Source organism: Sebastes umbrosus, chromosome 20 (genome assembly GCF_015220745.1).
Source record: "Sebastes umbrosus isolate fSebUmb1 chromosome 20, fSebUmb1.pri, whole genome shotgun sequence".
NCBI lineage: Eukaryota > Metazoa > Chordata > Actinopteri > Perciformes > Sebastidae > Sebastes > Sebastes umbrosus.
In genome coordinates this window covers 24,191,186-24,214,102 of record NC_051288.1, presented here as the reverse complement: position 1 = coordinate 24,214,102, position 22,917 = coordinate 24,191,186, and the positions used below count along the sequence as shown (strand labels likewise).

At 39.3% G+C, this 22,917-nt stretch overlaps 2 protein-coding genes across 5 annotated transcripts in view; both read right to left on the bottom strand.

Annotated features, from left to right (window-relative positions):
• Positions 1–3,664, bottom strand: part of myo1d (myosin 1D) — a 112,293-nt gene extending 108,629 nt beyond the window's left edge. For 3 of the 4 annotated variants that reach the window (XR_005204600.1, XR_005204602.1, XR_005204601.1), the window contains exon 1: positions 2,643–3,664. Coding sequence is in view for 1 of the 4 variants with exons in the window: in XM_037754275.1 (XP_037610203.1) it covers positions 2,643–2,737 (95 nt within the window). In the remaining 3 variants the exon portion in view is untranslated. The remainder of the gene's footprint in view (positions 1–2,642) is intronic. The other variant, XM_037754275.1, reaches the window with a different exon arrangement.
• An 8,825-nt stretch (positions 3,665–12,489) lies between these two features.
• pdk2a (pyruvate dehydrogenase kinase 2a) lies at positions 12,490–22,550 on the bottom strand. Its single transcript, XM_037754822.1, has 11 exons — positions 22,300–22,550; positions 20,469–20,610; positions 19,893–19,964; positions 18,390–18,574; positions 16,343–16,432; positions 16,106–16,183; positions 15,628–15,707; positions 15,425–15,523; positions 14,013–14,123; positions 13,543–13,656; positions 12,490–13,370 (listed from the first exon to the last, which is right to left on the bottom strand). Exons 1-11 carry the CDS (start codon positions 22,415–22,417, stop codon positions 13,227–13,229), a joined length of 1,233 nt encoding a protein of 410 aa, XP_037610750.1. The 5' UTR covers positions 22,418–22,550; the 3' UTR covers positions 12,490–13,226.
• Positions 22,551–22,917: the final 367 nt, after the last annotated feature.

The following is a 22,917-nucleotide window of genomic DNA, read 5'->3' as shown; positions in this document are numbered from 1 at the left end:
ACATGTTTTGGATAACTGTACCAGGACAAATGGAGGCCATTAGATGCCTCATTCACCTCTGGATCCCTCCTTCAAGTGGTCCACTCCCACCCAGTCTAACATGCATGTGTGCACCCTTCAGACTATGGGAAAAGGAGCAAAAAGGAAGTCTACCTCCTAGTCGGTCACACCCTCTTCTTCAAACAACAATCTGCACACGCCACCTCCGGACCGAGCCGTCTATTTGGAGGGAAAACAAACTGTCTGGTTTCTCTCAGGTTGTCTCGCCTGACTGCCAGAGCTTCTGTACACGCCACAGCAACTTATCTCATTTAAGAGGTATGACTACAAAAACACTGCTGACCAGAACCACCTTGTCCTCTTACTCCTATAGGAAACATGCACACATGTACACCTGGCACTCTCTTCTCTTAGACAGCTTCACATTTATACACTTAAATAGATGTATACAGAGAAGGTTAGGGCAGCAACTACTGATTATTTTCATTATAGATTCATTTTCTGATTATTTTCTCAATTAATGGATTAATTGTTTGGTTTAAAAAAACATCAGAAGACAGCGAAAAATGGCCATCACTAGTTATTTGAATCATTTAATGTCTTGCTTTGTCCAACAAACAGGAAACAATAAGAAAGACACGCACATCCAGTGTCCGATACAGACCCGTGCATGCATGAGACAAACATAAATATATCAAAATCAAACAACCGCCCAATTTGGGATCATCTGTAGACCAGAATATTTCAGGGTTTTGGGGTGAAGCCATGTCATCATTAAGTCACCACAGAGAAAACTAATGGTACTCAATTCCCACAAAGCAAATCAGCTCAGTTCCTAAAAGATATTTTGGCTTCTAGATAAGAGAGATTGTAAAAAAAAAAAAATTGTTTTCTATGCACATATGTCCTCAAATTTGGTTTTGACTGGATATTTTCAGACCATTTTCCTTCAAACTTGGACAATAGCTTTAATTTTAAAGAGGATCTATAATGCTTTTGTATTTTTTCTCTTTCCTTTAGTGTATTATATAGTTTTTTGTGCATGTAAAAGGATTGCAAAGCTACAAAGCCCAAAGTCCACGCCAAAGAGAGTTCCTCTACCCCACAGAAACACTGCTCCTGAATGGCCTGAAACGCCTCGCTTGAAGTCCCGCTTTTTCTTCCGTAACGTGGTGATGTCACCAAGTAACACCTTTGCCCAGCGGCTAGTTTGGTACGCCCTCAAACAAAGCTAGTTTGAGCGGAGCTGGAGCGGAGTCTGAAGAGTTTGGTCCGGTTGACCAATCACGACAGAGTGGCCCAGCTGACCAATCAGAGCAGACTGGGGCGGAGCAGGAGCTCAAACAGAGCAAAAGAGTACAGAAGCAAAAAGTCAAAACTCTAGTGTTTTTTTGACAACAGCTGCTGCTGCCATTTTGGACTGAAAACGCTTATTATATTTATAATATTTCATTGTTCAACATAGGCCATTTCGGTAAAATATGACAATAAAATAGAAATTATTTGTACGACACTCTTTAGGCGGACGTTTTACTGGCGTCTGGTCGTCGCTTTCAGTCCAAAATGGCAGAAGCGTAGCTTTGCTGCTGGGCGCTGATGTGCTGTTGCAATGGATTGACTTTCACTTCTTGGTAATATACGTTCTTTGACAGAGCGTTTCAGGCAGAGGGTGAAAAGAGGTGCTGCAGCACAGCTGCTGTAAGAAAAGTAAAGTGTTTTTTCAACATTAAAGCATGTAAACATGTTCTATTAGAAACCCCAAATACAAGTATGAACCTGAAAATAAGCATAATATGTCCTCTTTAAATTGTATTAAAGCAGCAGTGGGTAGAATTGGAGCAAATATAAAAAAAAAATATATATAAAAAAAAAAATTCTGCTTACTGAAACTTTAATATTAAACAATAACTTCATCACACAGGCTACTGTTCTGTCATCTTCCATTGAGCTGTCAAAGACCCACTATCAAGGCAACTTTCTCTTATAGAGAGCTCCTCTAATGAGGTCCTTTTGACATCTAACTGTACCATAACTGTCCACAAACTCACTAAAAGCTCTCAAACTGACATCAGAGATCAGTCTGATTCACCACAGATAGAAGAGGTGAGGAAAAGAAGGAGATGGTGGAACTGATTCCAGGCCACAGCCCATCTAATCTAATGTCAACTCACACAAACAGTCACAAAGCATGCTGCTTGACACAGAGCCACTGACAGCACAGCTGATAGAAACCGGTCTGCAGGAGGAGAATCAGTACACTATGAGTGTGTGTGTGTGTGTGTGTGTGTGTGTGTGTGCAGCTTGGGTGGAGTCTCATTTATCCAAAGAGAAATTACCGGTTTGATCGAAAGAAGTTGTCAAATGAATGAATGCAGTGGCATCACTCCAACTACTGTAGTACAGTATCGTTGCAGGTGCAGCAACATTAGTATGAACTACATGCTGGGTTGTTTTCTATTGTGTATTTTAAGTGGAGACCAAAGCCGAACTACACAAGAGGAGTATACTCTGATTGAAGCAGGTAGAACACCTGTTGAGGAGCTACAATGACAACTAGACACATTTCCTGGTAAATTGACGCGAGAAAGCCACTAAGTGTGGTGTGTTTGGAGAGGTGAATGACCGCTGCACGGCTGGCTTACCTGAGTTTCAGGTTGGTCATGAACTCCTCCATGGACACGTTGTCCAAAAGTACAAAATCTGCTTTCCCATACTCCAGGCTCTCGTGCTCAGCCATGATGCCACCTTCTCTTACTGAAGCTCGAGGACACAAAAAAGAAACCTTAACAACTTGCTTTGAAGTGCCGACAAAAGGTGCGCATTGGCGGGCTCCTGTGAGCGTCTCCTCTCTCGTTCTCCTTCTCCTTCTCCTCTCTCCTTCTCCTCTCCTCTCCTCTCCTCTCTCCTCTCCTCTCCTCTAAAAAATAGCAGTAAATAATGAAGAATGATGCGTTTTTTCCTTATAAGTCCGTCTCTTGTGTTCGGAGTAGAAAAGCATTCCAGAATATCCTCATGTCGATACAAAGTTTCCTCTTAACGCACAGCCGTTCCACCGTTAGAACGTTCCACCGTGCATACAATGTTGCCTCTTTACGCACGGACGTTCCAGAGTTCCACCGTTCCACCGCGCGCCAGCAGCAGCAGCTCTCCGGCTGGTTTTTCTGGAGTTTGTCTCTCCGGTCGTCCCGGCCGACTAGTCCACCAATCAGCTCCCAGCCTCCTCTTCCTCTCCCCGCCCTACGCCCTGTGGTGGTGAGAGAGAGAGAGGTGTTGGTCAGACTGGTCAAATAGTTGTGGAGACCACAGCCCCACAGCTCCGCTGCTTCTGATACATATTTCAGTGATGACGAGGCCACCTCCAAGTTGTATAAAACACTCCCAGAGAGAGAAAGCCTTCATGTGTTGGTCTGACTTTATGATGCCCTCTGTTACCATAAAAGGAAAAATGTACAGCTCATCAGATTTTTCTCAAAGAGATATGAATAAAGGATATTAAATAAACATACTGACTCTGAGCTATTATCAACTGAACTGTGAGGTCTGTATCAGCTCCTCATGTTCACTCTGAATGAGGCCTCCTGTTAGAAAGCTCCTGAACACCAAGAACACACTGACACCAGTTAACCAGCAGCTCTACTCTGATGTTAGTGCGACACCTGGTGGAAAACACTGGTAAGTGACTATTTAAGATACTGAAGATAAATAAGTTCAAGGTTCTTTACACAGATAGATAGATAGATAGATAGATAGATAGATAGATAGATAGATAGATAGATAGATAGATAGATAGATAGGGAGATAGATAGATAGATAGGTAGATAGATAGATAGATGGATAGATGGATGGATAGATAGATAGATAGATAGATAGATAGATAGATAGATGGATGGATGGATGGATGGATAGATAGATAGATAGATAGATAGATAGATAGATAGATAGATAGGGAGATAGATAGATAGATAGATAGATAGATAGATAGATAGATGGTTTGCAATTATTCCAGGAAATAGCCTCATCAAATAATAACATGTCTGATTTCAAAAAAATATTTACACATTAATAAGCAAAGTATTGGATCTTTTGGGGAGACACTAAAAGAAGGAGATATATTATTATTATGATTATTATGATTATTATTATTATTATTATTATTATTATTATTACTATTATTATTATTATTGATGTTTACCAGCTTGGACTTGGAGACTATAGACGTTTAACTGAAAGCCTTTGTTACCAACTAAAGGTGTTGAATTTTAATTATATAGAGATTTAGCAGTCAGGGAGGGTCTAACAATGACATGCTTATTAGGTGCATTATGGGAACTGTAGTGATCTAGGGATTCAAAGTCAGGATATTTAGGCTTCTGCTGCACCAATTTTAGTCATTCTTTATTTCATTTGTTTCTTTCAAGTCCTCCAAATCAATACAGCAATACTAAATGGCTGGAATATGTCTTTAATCATCAGAGTTATAATTTTTGCACTTGTTCTGGATGCCTACAGATAAATTATTACTTAAATATTTCTTCTTTACGTTCATTAAAGTAACCACAAATGTTTAAATGGTGAGGTGAGATGAAGCTCTCTGTATTCATATATTTATCAGGGCATCATGGAACATTATAGGATTGTATGAACATTATTTGGGTTGGGAGTGGGCTTGTGATTTGATTTTTAAAAAAGCAAGGTCGTTTCCATTAACATTCCCTGTTCTTCCCCCCAAAAAAGTGTTTGTTTATAGATCTCCTGAAGTCTTGACCCCCATGTTTAAATGTGGGTTTAGACATAAATATTATCTCACTCCTTCTCTTCCTCTGACTCCTCCAGTTGATCTGATCTCAGCTCACACAGGACCGATTTCTTCTGCACCGCCCACATACTGTACAAGTGTGTTGATATCTGAGAATACATTTCCCCTTAACCTCACACAGTAAGCCAAATAACAAGAGGACGCTTCAGTGAACCTGCAGACATACAGTAGTAGTTTGGGACACATGCACCTCTCAGGCATTCTTCTTTCACCTCTGTAGAAGAGGAGGTACCGGCCTTTGGATAATTGTCATCATCATTGAAGTAAATACATTTACAGAGAATCTAGCTCCCTTTCCACTTGACGTAACGTCACACATCTTATTCTTGGTGGTGGTGTTGGAGGCCAGATCTGGTCCAGGTGTAGTGGAATCAGGGGTCACCACGTCTCCTTGAGTCTTCCTCAGAGAAATCATCAATTGAACCATAAGTAGGGATGTTTTGTTCCAGCTTGACAAGAGAGATTTAGCTTTTATTGACTGTTTCTCTGCCAGATTTAGGTCTACAGAGCACAGCGGGGTGCAGCACAAAGAGAACTGAGAGTGAATCATTCTATTTTATGTAAACAATGATGTTATTTTATTGACTGAACAACTTTCTTCTGAGCTCTTTGCTGATGGATAAATAACGTCTGTGAATCTGTGGATGAAGAGAATCAGACATTCAGACTGTAAATGGTTTCTATAGCGGCTCCCTGAGTCACAGCGTTCTGCTGCTCAACTGTTGTTTGTTCTCACCTTCTATAGACTCTCCATCTCCTGCACAGCGGCGTTTATAGCAAAGGTTATTGAAAATGTTGCAACGTCATTTAAAAAGCCTGCACATTCTTGCAGATGTATAATATTTAAGGATTAACATAATAATTCAGATGTTGCAGCTTATGTGAAGTCCAGAACAGACAGAGGCAGGTAAAGAAAGATAACGCTGTATATTCAACCTTAAGGTAAAAATGTGTCTCGTGCTGTTGGAAAACAGGGAAAAATCCGGATAGACAAGAAGGCAATCCAAAATATTAAAACAAGTGGCAAACGAGGAAGGAAATATATCAAAAAGCCTTTATTATAGTGGCTAAATCATTAAAAAAAACATGTAGGTCTTCGTCAGGGCTTAAAACAAACCGGCAAAGCGGATGTGGCCTCACTTGTATGGTATAGACAACCAATGGGACCAATGATCACCACAATAATAACAACACAATATTTTGGAAATAATAACACAGAAAAAAAGTAAGATATATACAAAATCAATGAAAAGTACTCCTAGGTTTTAACAAAGGCTGTAAGACAAACAGAAGCAGGACTTTTGGGGGGTTAATGGTAAAAGGAGACAAAATAATAAAAGAAATTGGACTGTTTTTAGAATAAAATAGCTAAAGGGATTAAATAAAAATAAAAATAAAACATATTTAGTATACCTTGCTTTAAAAGACTATAATGTAGGGAGATGAAATTGACAGAAAATACTGTATAATTAAAAGGTTAAAGGAATAAATAAAATGGAAAATTAGATTTATTTATTTGGCTCTTTTGGTCTCTTTGACTTCAGTATGTCCAAAATGTTGGTGAGGTGTAAAGGCCTGATATGCCTTTTTTGCTGCATCCAACCACGTTTATTGACGATTATTTTCTCTATTATTGTAATAATTTCGCAAACGTTTGGCCTATAAAATGTCAGAAAATAGTGAAAAATGCCAATCACAATTTTCTAAAGTCCAAAGTTATGTCTTCAAATGTGTTGTTTTGTCCAACCAACAGGCCAAAAAAACAAAGATATTAAGTTTCCAGACAGAAAATAAAGAAAAGCTGCAAATCTTCACATTTCAGAAGCTGCAGCCAGACAATGTTTGATATCATTCCTTTAATTATAATGATTTTCTGAATTTCTGTCCCCTGACTAATCGATCATTAAACTGATTAAATAACAGGTAGAGTATGTCATATTATCTCGAACACAGCAGCTATAGTTTGATTTTCCAGTCTCCAAAGCTTCAGCTCAGTCTGGAAAAAAACAGAAAATGGGACTACGTGTCAAACAAAACTTGAGTGTGTCACACGACTCTGTGAGTAATTGTCTTTAATATAAAATAATGTTCTATTCTCTTTATAAGATCAGTGTGACAAAAGCTCAGCACAGTTCTGTCTGAGCCAAACAACATCTGGGAAAAAAGGAGAATGGTGTGTTGCATAATGGATGAATTTTAACTTCCATCTGCCTCCTAGACTGGTAACATAGTGAGAGAGTAAAGCTCGTACTCTCTGAGAGTCTGAGCTCCCCGAGCAGCCAGCATGACGGCGCTACAAACAGCCACCACTAACACAACCATCTGGGACAACAACAGTTGCACAATTGTTATGTAAAAAACGATTTCTCGCTTACTCACTGTAGAATCACATGAAATTACTGTGTTAATATCTACAGTTTTAAGGCACATACACGTACAGATGCTGTTATTTTATTTAAAAATAAAATACTATTAGTGGGCATGAAGTCTGAATTACTTCAGCAGAGAAGTTTCTTACTAGAATGAGAAAAACAAATGTAAGTCTTCCCCCTCTTAGTCCACTAATCAATCGTTTTGGTCTTTAGTCGATTAGCCGGTTTTGAGTTATTCTAACTATTAGTTCCTTATTTGTGATATTTTATTTTTGTCATAATAAATATGATTGTTCTTTCTTCTTCTTCTTCTTCTTCTTCTTCTTTTTCTTCTTCATTATTTCATGACTTATTTGTGGATACTCTCCCTGTATTTTCTACAGTTTTAATTGTATGTATCCATGATTGAGAATCAGTTCTGTCTTGTGTTGCCAGCTGTGGCTGTCTGTGTGTATGTTGTTGTTCTCAGGTATGATTGATGTGTTGTGTCATGGGTATGTGCTGTTCAGAAAAACAAAAAATTAGCTTTCCCTGCATAGCGACTGTTCTATTGATTATTGACAATTAATAAAAAGACCTTTGAAAAAAACAAAACAATCTTTCCACATTCCCTGTGGTACCCTGCAGAAGTATCCCTGGTTGGGAATCATTGTGTTATATATCTGATTGATTTCTTTGAATTTGTTCCATTTCCATTTGAAGACGTTGCCCACCTCATGCATATAAGAGCTGTCAGTAAGAACTAGAGTACACACTAACATGCAGAGATATTGGACATGATGTTCCTTTGCTGTAGTTGCTATGGAGCGTTTATCAGCCTTTTGTTTGTATGAGATAAGGAGAAGGGTATGTTGGATTCTTTCCCCTCCTCGGTGTAGCTGTGGAGGCCTGAGGGTAAACATCCTGGTTCTCTGGCTGGATTTAGATCAGCTGCTGTTGGCCTGTTGGCCCGTAAACAAACATGAGACTGACGGTAAATCGAGCCTCGCTCTACATCTGTCACCTGCACGACCTTTCACCCACAAAAACAGGAGGGCATCCCCGGAGAATATGTGCCAGATTAAATATAGAACCCGTATGCTTAGCCAAATAATATATATAATACAAGAGCAACTGGGTTTAAGAGATAACATAACATAAATAAGTTCAAGCCAGATGCAGTTATTTTGTTGATCCTTCTGATGTATTATTTTATTATTCCCTTTAACAGTTTAGGGTGCATGAAGTCATTGCTCAGTGGTGGAAGTTTTGGAAATTTTACTTATGTAAAAGTTTAAAAAAGCAAAAATCACAATGAAAAATACAAGTAAAAGTCCTGCTTTCAAAATGTTTACATTAAGAACATAAGGATTATTCACAGAAGGTAAGTAAGTTTAGTTAAAATACTCTTTAAAAAAAATACAGCTTTTCAGAATGTTGTGTTTTTCATATAAAATAAAATAAAATAAAATAAAATAAAATAAAATAAAATAAAATAAAAAAAAATAAAAAAAAATAAAATAAAACAAAATAAAACAAAATAAAAAAAAATAAAATATGAATTAATTAAGCAGCATTTTAATGTTGTGGCTGGTTTAGGTGTAGCTCATTCCAACTATATACTGTGGGGTATTTATTTATTTTTTGAAATCTTGAGAAGTCTAAATTCTCTGAATACCATCCAAATAATAAAGAACAACGTAAATACAAAATACGTCTCTTGTGTTATTTTATCCTGCAGTTACAATTAATCCATTAGTCGTCAACTGTTAAATTAATCGCCAATTATTTTAATAATTGAGTCTTAATTCTCTGATTTTTATTTTAAGAAAAGATTGTTTTTTATTTATTTACTTTATTTGTATTTATTCTAATTTATTTATTTTAAGGTATTAATTTTATTTAGATTTATATAATTTAATATATTTATTTTTAAATCTGTCTTACATTGTTATTGTTATTTTTATTATTTTCATGGAGGGGGGACTCGGCAGGCATGGGTGGAGGTTGTTGGTTCATTGTGCTTTTTCTTTCTTTGTCTTTCTTAAAGTCCTTCGGTGTTGTGTACCTTTCCAATATTGATTGTGCCCTTCTTGCGCCCTTCTTGCATTATACTAAAGTAAATTCTCTGATTCCAGCTTCTTAAATGTGAATATTTTCTGGTTTCTTTCCTCCTCTGTGACAGTAAACTGAATTACTTTGAGTTGTGGACAAAACGAGACATCTGAGGACGTCATCTTGGGCTTTTTTCACTATTTTCTGACATTTTATAGACCAAACAACTAATCGATTAATCAAGAAAATAATCAACAGATTAACCAGCAATGAAAATAATTGCTATAATAACCATCATTTATAAATGATGGTTATTATAAAGTGTTACCATATAAGGGGTTAGTTGCAGCCATAATACTGAGTGTGTAATCAATCTCCTCTGTTGTCTACTCACACATTGATTATATTGATGATATATATATATATTGGTGATTAATTATATCAATCAGTGTAGGATGTTGTGTTCTCCTGCAGCTGTGTGGGACGAACAGGGAGAACCAAAGCGTTGGAGGGTTTTTACTCCAGTGTTACTGGATCTGATCTGAAGCTGCTGCTGAGATCAAGTTCAGACACTCTACCCTGCAGCCATTCCAGCTCCAGACCCTCAGGCACATAAAAAACCTTACCACAGAGAGATTTATGTCCGTAGAGGTTCCTCTGGCTGAGGGTACAAAGAGTGACGAGGTGGATCACACTTCTAAAACTTAAATGTCTTATTGGCCCAGAGCCCAGTAAGACAGAGGTCATCACGGGGAAACAGACGGGTCACAGTGTCGTGGTGGTTTCAGATCAGGGGAGTGTGTCTAAAGGGGGTTCTAATAATAGATAATAAGCTTCTGTTGGCTTCTTGTGTCTCATGTGTACACTGTATGAAAAGAGAGACAGGTTAGTATTATAGCTGCACGTAACGATTATTCTCATTGCTGATTAATCTGTTGATTTTTTTCTTGATTAATCAATTAGTTGTCTGTTCTATAAAATAGTGAAAAATGTGGATAAGCGTCTCCCAAAGCCGAAGATGATGTCCTCAGATGTCTTGTTGTGTCCACAACTCAAAGATATTCAGTTTACTGTCATAGAGTAGGAAAGAAACCAGAAAATATTCACATTTAAGAAGCTGGAATCAGAGAATTTAAACTTGTTTTGACATTTTTACTGATGCGTGTGTAATGCAAAAAGGGCGCCACAATCAATATTGGAAAGGTACACAACACCAAGGGACTTTAAGAAAGACAAAGAAAGAAAAAGCACAATGAACCAACAACCCCCTATCCATGAAAAAATAACAATAACAATGAAAAACGGAGATTTTAAAATAAATAAGTAAATAAATAAATCTAAATAAAATAAAAAAACAAATCTTTTAAAATACAAATCTGAGAATTCAGACTTTTTTTTGTTAGAAAATAATAAGAAAATCGTAAAAAAATATTAAAATAGTTGGCGATTAATTTAATAGTTAACAACTAATCGATTAATCGTAACTGCAGGAAATAAAATAACACAAGAGACGCATTTTGTACTTAAGTTGTTCTTTATTATTTGGATTGTATTCACACTATGTACAATCATTTCAGTCGCAAAAAAAGTGTAGCTATAAAAATAACCTTTAACTTACTGTATGACTAAAATCAATTTAATACAAAAGAAAACTGTGACATTTTCAACACATATGGACCCGGGACATTGATTTCCTGGTATGGCACAGTGTAATAAACAATGTGAGACTGGCCTGGTTCCACTGGATCACAGACTGGTAGAGAACTCAAACATGACATGTGATGCCTTCAGGGGTTTAATAACACTAAAGCTTCTCTTGAACTCAGCTAAAAGCATTAAATCCTCCAGTGGCTGCAGAACCTGCTAATATCAGAGAGAACTTGGGCCCAATGTGCTGTAGTTTCTTTACAATTAATGCCAATGAATGCACAGACAGTGGATTACATTCAGCCTGGTCCAGGAGACTGATGTTAAGATAACACTGTATCTTATCAGTCAACGTGAATACTGTGATTATTATTAAACCTTTAATCGGCTGAAATATCAAAAGCTCCAACAAATATCCATGCAGAAAACACAACAACCACTCAGTTTAAAAGTCATACGCTTTGTTCAAATCTACAGAACCAACATTATTACAGTACCTCAAAAAGGGTGCAACATGAGTATTGTTTTAGATACTTCAAGTATTTCAATGATATGAGCCTTTGGGTGCTACTATAAGGCTTGGGTGACCTTTCCTACAAGATCTCTGGGGCCTCATTACAGAAAAAATATCCTAACTGCTTGTCCTATCTTAACTTAAGTTTCAAAGATTCCTATTACAGAAGCAATTCCTAAACTCACGGATGTGTCCTCTCCTATCTCAGACCTCCCATCTTATCTTAAGAAATCCTACCTAGAACTGTAAATTCGATCCTTCGATCGGCACTCGTCCGGTCACGCCTGTGTCTTTGATTAGAACCAGTAAGCTACTCGAGATGGACAAGCTAAAATATCAACAGCTCAGTCCTCCGCCCCCCCTCTCTGTTCAGCTTGCGCCATCATCGTCGTGTATTTTTGTTAATGTTGAGATCAGTTGTACGTAGCGGAGCATCGTAAAACACTTCATTCAAACGGGACAGAAACAAAATAAAACTCCTCTAAACCGTCGTCGTTACTCTTTCCAACAATCACCAAGTGAGCTTTGGTTGAACTCAACTGTGAGTTTAATATGAAAAAAATGCCGAATCTACAGGTGCCATACCCCTCTAAAAAACTTCATTCAAATCCATCGCGGACTTTTGGAGTAATCCTGCAAACGGACAAACAAACCAATAAACCAACGCCGGTGAAAACATAACCTCCTTCCTAGGCCTTCGGCGTTGGCGGAGGTAACTAGAAAAACCTAATGAATCCATCGGTACCAACCATGTCATACTAGCTTGTCGCGAAGGAGGTTAAATAACACTCCAAACGTACGCTCCATTTGGACGAGGAAAAACTGTCATGGCCATTTTCAAAGGTGTCCCTTGACCTCTGACCTCCAGATCAGTGAATGTAAATGGGTTCTATGGGTACCCACGAGTCTCCCCTTTACAGACATGCCCACTTTATGATAATCACATGCAGTTTGGGGCAAGTCATAGTCAAGTCAGCACACTGACACACTGACAGCTGTTGTTGCCTGTTGGGCTGCAGTTTGCCATGTTATGATCTGAGCATATTGTTTTATGCTAAATGCAGTACCTGTGAGGGTTTCTGGACAATATCTGTCATTGTTTTGTGTTGTTAAATGATTTCCAATAATAAATATATACATACATTTATATAAAGCAGCATATTTGCCCACTCCCATGTTGATAAGAGTATTAAATACTTTTAAACGCTTTAAGATACATTTTGAACGGATACAAAATGTTCGATTGACATCCTAAAATAAGATAGGATTTTCTCCTAAATGCAGTTAGGAAACATGTTTCCGTATTACCTAAACTGAGATAAGAAAGGATTTCAGACTCAGGAAGTTTCTGCAATGAGGCCCCAGGTTGTCTTCTAGTTGTTAAACAACAGGTTCCCCCTGTTCAACTAGACACCTCCTCAAACATCTGCTGTATGACCTTACTGCACGTGTGGCGTCTTAAACTGGAATATTTGAACCCTCCTTTACATCCGGCTCATATTCCCACTTATTTTAGTCACCACACCCGTAACGTGCTGCCTCTGTCTCTAGCTGCGTCTCCAAAGTGTAAGAGGTGGCGTCTTCTCTGCTCTGTTAGTAGCTTTTTTCTAGTTTCCTATGAAGAACCCAAAAAAATGACAACACGGGCTGAAAGCAGCATGCTACTGCTAAACCCTGACTAAAACATAAGAGGGCTCTCTTTAGTCTGGAGATGACCCTCTCAGTAGAAAAAGGTTCGGTGCCCCACATCTGCCTCGACAGATGACGACATGGGAATATGAAGACAGAAAATGTGAAGGCTTCATGGTGTGTAGGTTTGAAGCACCAGGCCCGGAGGACAGTTTCACTTGGGAACCTTATAGACGCTCAGATCCAGGGGCTCTTTACTGGGTATGCACCAGTCGTCGGCCTCTTGGCTCACTTTGTAGTTCTTCAGAGCGGTTTTGTTGTACACCGGCAGCCTCTCGATGGAGTCTGTGGACAGCGCCTGGAGGGACAGGAAGATGTAATTACAAAATATCCTGTCATAACCTGGCACCGCAGATCTGCAAGAGTTTGTTTGAACAACCACGAGGCAGTTTTTTTTCTCAGTGCTTGCACACTTTCAAACTCTTGGCGTCTTGTCGCGGTTTCATGCACGATCACCGCGTCTGGCTCACCTTCAAGTAGATGACGGCGTCTGTGCCGTGGCCTTCCATTGAGTAGAGCTGCAGGTCCCCCTGGAAGTACTTGGCGTAGAGACGGGAGATGGGCAGACCGTAGCCGAAGCCAGCCTGCAGACAGACAGACAGACAGAGAGGGGATCAAGGGTTTAAGGAGGCTTTGTTCTCCGTCACACTGCAAGCAGCAGCTCTTCCACGGAACAAACAGGTCTTTTGTCAAGTTTGCTTTGTGGCTTGTAGGCCAGTCATTTTCTGAGAAAATGATGCCAGGATTAAAATCTTAAAATAGCATGAGAGTCTAAATAAAATGAGCATTTGGACGCTTGTAGGCTGTATAGAACACAAAATGCCATATGGTACAATTAACAGCATTTTACGCCTAAATTTGTTTTGTCAATATATGTAGGAGTGAAATCGAATCAAAAAATGAAATCCTGGCACCCCCCACCGCCTGTATCTCTACTCACCAGCGGAGGCCGGGTGCTCTCTCCGATCTGTGGAGTGGGAGCGGTGGAGTACATGTAGCTGAACAGGTTGTCCATCCTCCGAAAGGGGACACCGCCGCCCTTGTCGCTCACCTGCAGACGGAGGCAGAAACAGAGAGATGAGACAGCGCAGAGGAAAAGGACAGAGAAGGACGGGAGGTCCTTGAACAGTGCTGAGACATGAAGAGGTCGAGGTGATGCCAGCAGACAAGAGCCCGCCTGTCCTGAACACATGGACTAAAAGCCAAGTGGCTTTCTGTTTGTTTACTCCACATATCGTCATGGTCAATGTGCAAGAGGTCAACTGGTAGAGGAGGGACATCACAGCAAACATATAATACAGGGAGACTAATGCTCCATTAGCAAGTGCAGACAAAAAGATGCATTAAAAAGAGAATGCAAACTAAATCAACGTCGGCTTTATCACTGTCATTTCAATCTTTAACCCTTTAAAAACGTTGTTTGCATGATCCTGTTTAAAGGGGTCTTATTGATAACATTTTTATGTAGAAGAATATTTTATATACAACAGTATGGCTTTTCCATAAAAAAATTATTATGATTGTGAATTAATCATTTTAAAATTTTTGTCAGGTCCAAAATGAATGTTTTGTTTATCTCTGTGGAAGACATCCGACGTTTGGTTCCCACCTCTAACAAGGCTTGTGAGCCAATAGTAAAATGACGTTTCAGGTGGTATCTCTGTGACGTCAGATAGTGTGGAAAAAAAGGATAAATGGCTGAGATTGACGACAAATGCCCGGCAATGTTATCAATAACACCTTTAAATCTATGTAAAATAAAAACCATAATAACTAGAGCGTTCATTCTTTTTGCAGCAGAAAGCTAAGACTTAAATATGTGGTGCATCATTGACTGTGTATGTATGAGTCCTAACAAGCAGTAGCATGTCCAGGTAACAACAACAACATGGTATTAACACCAGGTTTATGAAGGTCCATGAAGGTAATCTGATCAGAGTTTAGTAGCTTTGCTTTCCGGTCGGCTCGGTGATTAATTGAGGGTGAAGTCGTTACATAACCGCTTTAGAGGAGGACAAAAAAAAGGTGGTTCTCTTTGCTTTGAAAGCATCACGCTGTGTTTTCAATAGAGCCGTTTAATTAATTTAAAGTGATTTGAACTAGTGTGATAACAACGGCGTAAAAGATTAACTCGGTGAAAGCGTCTCATCTTTACAGGCTTCATTAAACTCGTTAATAAATGAGCTGGTTCACATTACAGAGATTACAAACATAAAAACACACCCACAGACTGTTTCAAAACACTAATCCACCTGCTGTTATTAATAATAAGTATGTGAATATGAAGGGAGGAAATATAACCACACGATTATTTGTCCATTTGAAGAAGCTGTAATGTGATGTGCAACCCACCTTGATGGACATGTCCTCGTCTCCGAGAGACACCATGACCTGGATGGGTGGAAGGTTGTTGCTGCTATCATGGGTCTCAATGGTGGCTCTCATAGCATTCTGCAAAAAGGGAAATATAACATTATAAAAGTAGTTTTTAAATGCTCTTTTCATTGTGATATCATTCAGTAGTCTGTAATTCAGAACTGTAAGATGTGTGTCACCTTAAAGAGCTCAAACAGCATGTGATAAAGGTGAGAGGGAACGTATACGATGCTTATCGGAAGGTTCTTCTTCTTCTTGCCTGCACAAAAAAACAAAAACAAATTTCTTAATTCATTCCGCTTCATTTAAAATTCATTATCCTCGCCGCTCGTGGATGTTTTCCATTATTCTGCTAAACTCTGGTTTAACGGTCGGAGAGGACGGAGAGGAAAGGGTCCGTGTGTCAATATTGTCTGAAGCAGTCAGCCGGGCTCGTTTAGCCTTTTACTTGAGCTTCGACGCTGTAATTAGAGGCCTCTCGGGTCCGTCTGACTGGATGCTAATTCACATACAAACACTCATACTGTATGTGCACTCCAGAGGACTTCTTTATTTAAATCTCTTTGAACAAACAACGAGGACTTTTTGCCCCTCGGGGTGGCGGCATTAAGAGTGGGTTTGTACTTAACCTGCCGGATTAAATGAATGAAAGCTTACTGCACATCTCCTGTAGTAGGAGATCAGGGGAGCGGAGGTAGTACTGGTCACACAACATCTTGGCACTGTGGAAGGCATCTGAGCAAAAACAAAAAAAAGAGGATAATAATTATGATACAAAACAAACTGTAAAAACTTTAATGTTAAAGTAGAAAGGTTCCACCAAAACGATTGTTCTTTGTCCCGTTAGATAAGGTTCATTCAGCCCATTTAACTCCAGACATAAGTCATATTTACCCTGGACCACGTCTCCGACTTCACAGTGAGGGTCGATGCTGCCGATGGTGTTTGGGTGAACCGGGTTGAGGGTCCCGTCAAAAATAAGAGCTGCAGAGAACAAAAGAACCAAGTTAAGAAGAACAGAAAGCACAAAGTGGTTTTATCTGTAATTATTGGACCATCAACACATCAAGTTCAGTAAAACATTAGGGCTGGAGATTATTTGAACTGTTTCCAATACAATACGAGTACTGATGCAAAGATGATCCTTTTTTTGATACCTCATATTGAATAATATAAAAATGTTTTTCTACCAAACCATGACGAAATCAGCCAAACCTGTGTTTGTTTTGTCTTAAAATAAAGCAGTTGTTTCAGTTGAATAAATTAGCATCCTTGACTAAAGAAATTCTTTGTCGACTAACACAATCGACAGATTTGTAAAACTGAGTTTCTCCACAAAGAATCACACAAAAGCACCTCTTTAAATTAGGGATGGGTCATGAGTTTCGATTTTAAGAATAGTCATTCAATTATATAAATAAATCTAATAGTTTATGCGATTATCTGCTCGTCTTGAAACAATACATGTTCCCTTGTTTTAACTGTCGCAGGCGCCACCTGGTAGTAACGTTACTACCGCTAAAACATGTGTGGCACGTTCAGCTCGGCTCTTTTCTGTCGCCGCAGGTGTGTGTGCTTGATGCGCGGCACGGAGCAGCGGCCCTCGTAGTTTCAGCTGGTAGATCAGCTGTTTGAGCAACACTTCATTCAAACACGACAGAAACAACAAAACCATCTTTGTTAGTCTTTTCACTAGCCTCTTCCACTGTTCGAACAACATCGACTAGTTCCCAGTGATTATCGAATAGTATTTTTGCCTGAGATGCACATCCATACTTTAAATCGTGTGTTTACCAGAGATGAGCTCATAGGTTTCTTGGAAATAAGTCATTCAGCATGAAAAAAGCATGAATAGTCAACTACTCGACTAAGAAGGGAGGCCCGAAAAATATCTAATCAAAGCAAGTAAACAAGAATCTGAATCTGAGGAAGCATTTGATGCAAACTTTTGGTACTTTTCAATACTCAGTGCTAGATGCACATTTCAGCTGGGACCCTGAAAGTGCTGCAGTCTGATACTCGGTGCCAGAAACACTAATAACACAAGAAATACTTCAGTAATAAAATAAGTGCAGACAAAGAAAACAGTAAATCAGCTGTGAGCTGCTGCTGTAAACTCATTAAAGCAGAATGGTTTTCCCTCATGTGACGGCAGTGTTGAGAGATTACACTATCACAACATGATATCCATCAACAGTCTTTGCTCCACATGACTGATGATGACGATAACTCTACGAGCTCATAACAAACAACTCTGAATAGCATCTTATCATCATAGATCAGCTTTATGATTATATGATATGAATAAAACTGGACTCAATCAAAAAGACAATAAATTATGGGTCGTGTTTGGAGCCAAATCAGATATGAGCTAGTTAGAAATGTTATAATACATTCATTTGGTAGATTAAATGTGTCCAAAGCAAATTACATAATTCATATACACTGGAAGCAATTTGGGGTTTAATGTCTGACTTTTGACATGAGGACAGGACATCTATCTAAACTAAATTAGTGACTACAGGAAGGAGTTGCATCCCTTTTGCATGTTTAAGTATAAACTTTATGATGTGAAGACTCGAGTCAAACTGCTCCCCAGACAAACAAAACCATCCCACATGAACATTTATAATGAATGTGACAGAACAAAGTTTGTGAGACGACGATTATTTTAGGGTAGAGATGTATTATTGCCTCTGGGTGTCGAGCAGAGAGAGTATAATAATAATAATGTAACATGATGATCTAAAAATATTCGTCTCAGACACAAAGCAAAAAGAATAAAACCAGATTAAGGCTCTGTGTGTGTGTTTCTGTGTGTGTAATCTAGTTTGGAGGACGTTTTTCATCCTGAGCTCATATTTGTGTGAAGGAACAGAAACTAAACCTGATATACTGCATCTCTAGCTGTGAAATGTGAGAGACTGAATGTTGAACTCACTGTGCTGGTTGATGAGCATGCGGATAGAGATGCGGCTCATGTAGAAGCGGTCCAGAAAGTACTGGATGTTCTGGTTGGTGACCGAGTCCTGGGGGAAGGCCTCTTTGTATTCGATGATACCCTGGGCCATGGTCGGCACCACGTCATTGTGTCTGTTTCTGATGGTGACTAAGGCGTCCACAAACCTGGGGAGGAAGGACACAAAGATATTCATTCATTCTGTTATAGAGTGGTTCAGGAGGACACGTGTGGCATCAAAAAATCATCAGTTACATCTTCCTTTTCCCAACAATGTGACATAATCACGCAGCCTAAAGCAACTTAAACATCTTCAGGCTTCATTTAAAGTTACTACGAGGAACTTTTATTTTGTGTTTTGGCGGCCCCTGTGGACAAAAGCGGTAGTGTTTCCGAGCACCAGAGTCTCATTTTACTGCAGCAGGGTCTGACAGTCTGCCCCGCTCAGTCCTGGTTCTGGTTCTCGTGTGCCTCCCTTCCCTGCAGCGGGCCCAGCGATACGGCCTGGACCTCCAGCAGTGTGGTGTCCGTAGGAATAGAACAGGACCATTGCGACCGTGTAAAACTAGCAGTAGAGTAGTAACGTTACGAAGCATAGAGAGCCAGAGTGCACAAGGAATATGTAATCCCCGCCGCTGCAGGGAAGGACAAGCTACCGGCAAGCTGCGACCACACTTTACGGCCTCACTGACATGTGTTGTATCCATAACAACTAACAACAATCACCGTTTTCTTTTGTACTAGTCTAATGACAGCGGAAAAAAAGTTCAATATCCGCTCTACTCCTGTTCTATTTCTATGGCGGTGTCGGTGTCAGCGAGGTGAAGCTCTGCTCCTGGTCGGAGGAGGAGCCGCTGCCAAAGAGTATAGAAGCAAATAGATGAAACTACGGTGTTTATTTTACAGCTCTGACGCCATTTTGGACTGAAAACTTATTATATTTAGAATATTTTATTGTTCAACACAGGCCATTTCTGTATTATTGACAATAGAATAGAAATAATTTTGTTGGTGGACGTTTTACTAGCGTCCGGTAGTCGCTTTCAGTCCAAAATGGTGCTGGGCGCTGATGTTGCAATGGAATGGATAATTGATTTTTACTTCTCAGCAATATACGTTCTCTGCGGCTGCTGCCGGGTGCGGAGCTCTCTACCTCCCGCCGGAGCTCTGACTACAGGTCAAAGGTGGCAGCGAAGCCCGATCTGGGTCTGTCCGCGGCGGGCTGGTCGCTGCCGGAGGTCCCGATGGAGTCTGAGCTGAAAGAGTTCGTCTGATTTGGCCGGAATCTGACCCGGTGGCACCCAGACCCAGAATAACTACATAGAAATAGACAATCTTCTCGCCGATGGTCTCGTTTCCTTATGTAGGCCATACAGAGAAGGGTCAGGGAGGGTTGTTTCTGAAAACTTGACCAACAGTTTAGAATGAAATGAAACTCCTCCTCCGTCTGAAATGTGAGATTTAGGAGGAAAATTAGGAACTTACTCTCCCAGGACTTTGAAGTCATCTGGATTCTTGTCGAGGAAATCAAGGATCTCCAGTAAACTCTGGATGTACCTGACAAAAAAGCATAAATAAAAGATGTTCACACACATAAACATACGTTGTAAAATAACAGTTGGGTGAGCCTGCAGGTTTTATATAAGTGAAAGTTCATGGTTTAAAGGGGGGGTTGCCTTTCCAGTCTCTGTAAGGACACAAGGCAAGGCAGTTCATTCCTCACAAAGGAAAGAAAAGCAGCTCTTGACAACAAGGTCACGTGACATATGACGAGAATCTAGGGTAAAGTTCAGAGCAGGGAGGCAACCCCCCGCTCAGAGCTGGAAGGAGTTCAACTTGGCCGACCGACCTACATGGACAGAAACAAAGTCACCAGCTGTGGCTGTTAAACGTCTCACTAGTCTCACTGGTGAAATCTGCTATCAAACATGGTTTAATGAGTCACCACTGAGGCTGAGAGACTCCATTTGGTCTTTTGTTTTTAGGATAACGTCAGTTGAGAGACGTTATGCAACTCGGATCACAACAATACAGAACTCCCATTGTCCTGGTTTGACTTACCAGCTCTGAACGATCTGCACCGACGGGGTTGTGACCAGTTTGTCAGGCAACAGGTTGATTTCCTTCATAATGTTTGAAAGTCTGACGGGGAGCTCCTGTCTCAGAAAGACAAAGGACGTCTTCTCACAGGCGTTGATGGAACCTGAATAAGCACAGAGAATATAATAATAGTTAGAGCTGAAGCATGAATTAATCATTTTACAAGCAAAAGTGCTGACAGATCTGTTTTCCAGCTTCTAAAAATGTGAAGATTTGCTGCTTTTCTTTCACTTAAATGATAGTAAATTGCACATATTTGGGTTTTGGACCATAATAATAATGATTTTATTTATGTAGCACTAGTAAGTAGTATATAAAACAGGACAAAATATCAGCTAACAAACCAAGTATTAGTATAGTATATTATATTATATGGTATGTCACTGCGCACTTTGCTATAGTATGTTATTGTTATTCTATGTTCATATTTTATATTTTCTAAGCTTGTTGTAGTAGTGCATTCTAATATATTCTTTATATTGTGTATACTATATATATTATCTCTAGTGTTGATATGTATATTTACTGTTTCTGTGCAAGAATTTCCAGATTTGAGATCAATAAAGTACATATATTTATCTATCTATCTATCTATTACATGGGCGATTATGAATATGAATACAAAAACAATAAAAGTAATTACAAAAACAACAGACAGACAATAAAACAGCTGTTGATTGGAATTTCTGATGCATTTTTTCACAATTTTCTGACATTTTAGAGACTAAAGAAGAACAATCAGGAAATTAATCAATAGTGAGAGTGATCATTAGTGATGCTGGATCAATATGTTGGACTTTTGGACTGTTTGTTGGACAAAACAAGCAATTTGTGCACTAAATTATTAATAAATAATGAAAAATAAACATTAGCTCCAGTCCAAAAACTGGATAGAAGCATTTTGCTCTGCAAATAATCCTGAATTCTTCTGCACCATTTGCATAATAGTTCATTTGCAAGCTGCTGAAATACTTTATTTTATATATATATAAATTAATAGTAATTAGTAGCAGGAGTTGAATGTGTCTTTCACACAGGGCCTGATGCAGCAGCAGCAGACAATCTCACAAGTACAAGCAAAATTATAATCTAAGGCATAAAATATTGCAGTTCAAATAAATACAAACATAAGTAAATTTAACATAGTGGGCCTAATGTAAATATAAATTTGTAATTGTATTGGAGACAGTATTTTAGGTGGGGAAAACTGAATGTAAACAGGATGTAGTGTGTATATGCATGATGAGAAGTAATATATGTGTTTGTAAAACAGTATGTAAAAGGTAAATAAAGGTAAAGTGACAAACTCAGCAGTCTAAAATTCAAGTCAAATTCCCTGTATGTGTAAACATGCTTAGCCAATAAAGATTATTCTGAATACAACAGTAAGCTTAACAGCAGCAGCAGATCTGATGCAACACTCTGCACATTTTGCATGATAGTTCATTTGCAAGCTGCTGAAAGACTTTTTTTTAATAAAAATGATTAGCAGGAGTTGATTGTGTCCTTCACACAGGGCCTGATAGAGCAGCAGCAGCACAGAGCTCCAGAGATCTGATGCAACACTCTGCACTATGAGCACTATGAGCACTATGAGCACTATACTGCTGCAGGAGAAACCCTCCACACAGCAGCCTGGATGCTCATTTTACAACATGCATTATTAGATATTCTCTCATTGAATCACTGCACATTAATAACCAGGTTTAAAGCTTTAGAGAACAGTCCTTTTGCACACTGATCCTTAGATGTTTTGATCAAAATGAGCCACTGAAGGCGGATCAATACTCACCGAAATCCAGAAACTGCTTCATGGAGAGAGGAGAGGGAGAGAATTTAGAGAAATGCTCGATGTGTTTGGGCACGCTGGCCAAAGCTGCGTGTTTCATGATGAACCTGACGAACTTCATGGTTGATTAGGAGGTTTCTGGCTGCAGAGAGAGTCACCACAACGTCTGATACTAAGATACCAGCTGTCCGTCCTCAACTGACCGGAGGAGCTGCTCTCAAACACACAGAGGAGGCGAGCAGAGACATGGAGCGAGCTGCAGCCAATAGGAAGACAGGATTCTTTATTTATCTTCCAGACTGGCCAATAGGAAGCGCCGGGGGGCGGGGTTAGTGTTCAGAGCAGAGGGGCAGCTTCTCCTCTCATTATAGAAATAGGTAATTAACTAATCAGCCATCAACACAAACAACTACCTAAATGAGCTAAATGTGGCTCTCAGTCGGTGTTCAGTTCATCTTAAAGGTGTTGAAAGGGTTCAAATTCAGGTTCTGTGTGCAGCAGGCCAGTCAAGTTCTTCCACTCCAAACTGGGAAAACAACCATCAGGCCACTTTATGGAGCTGGCTTTGTGCCTGGGGGTCTTTGTTATGTTAAAACAGGAGAGAGACAAACACAAACTGTT

Coding starts and splice junctions, on each gene's coding strand:
- pdk2a (XM_037754822.1), bottom strand. CDS start 22,417: ATGAAGTTCGTCAGGTTCATCATGAAACACGCAGCTTTGGCCAGCGTG. Junction 20,611..22,299: donor GAAGCAGTTTCTGGATTTCG/GTGAGTATTGAT, acceptor GTGCTTATTCAG/GTTCCATCAACGCCTGTGAG. Junction 15,708..16,105: donor CCTACTACAGGAGATGTGCA/GTAAGCTTTCAT, acceptor TTTTTTGTGCAG/GCAAGAAGAAGAAGAACCTT.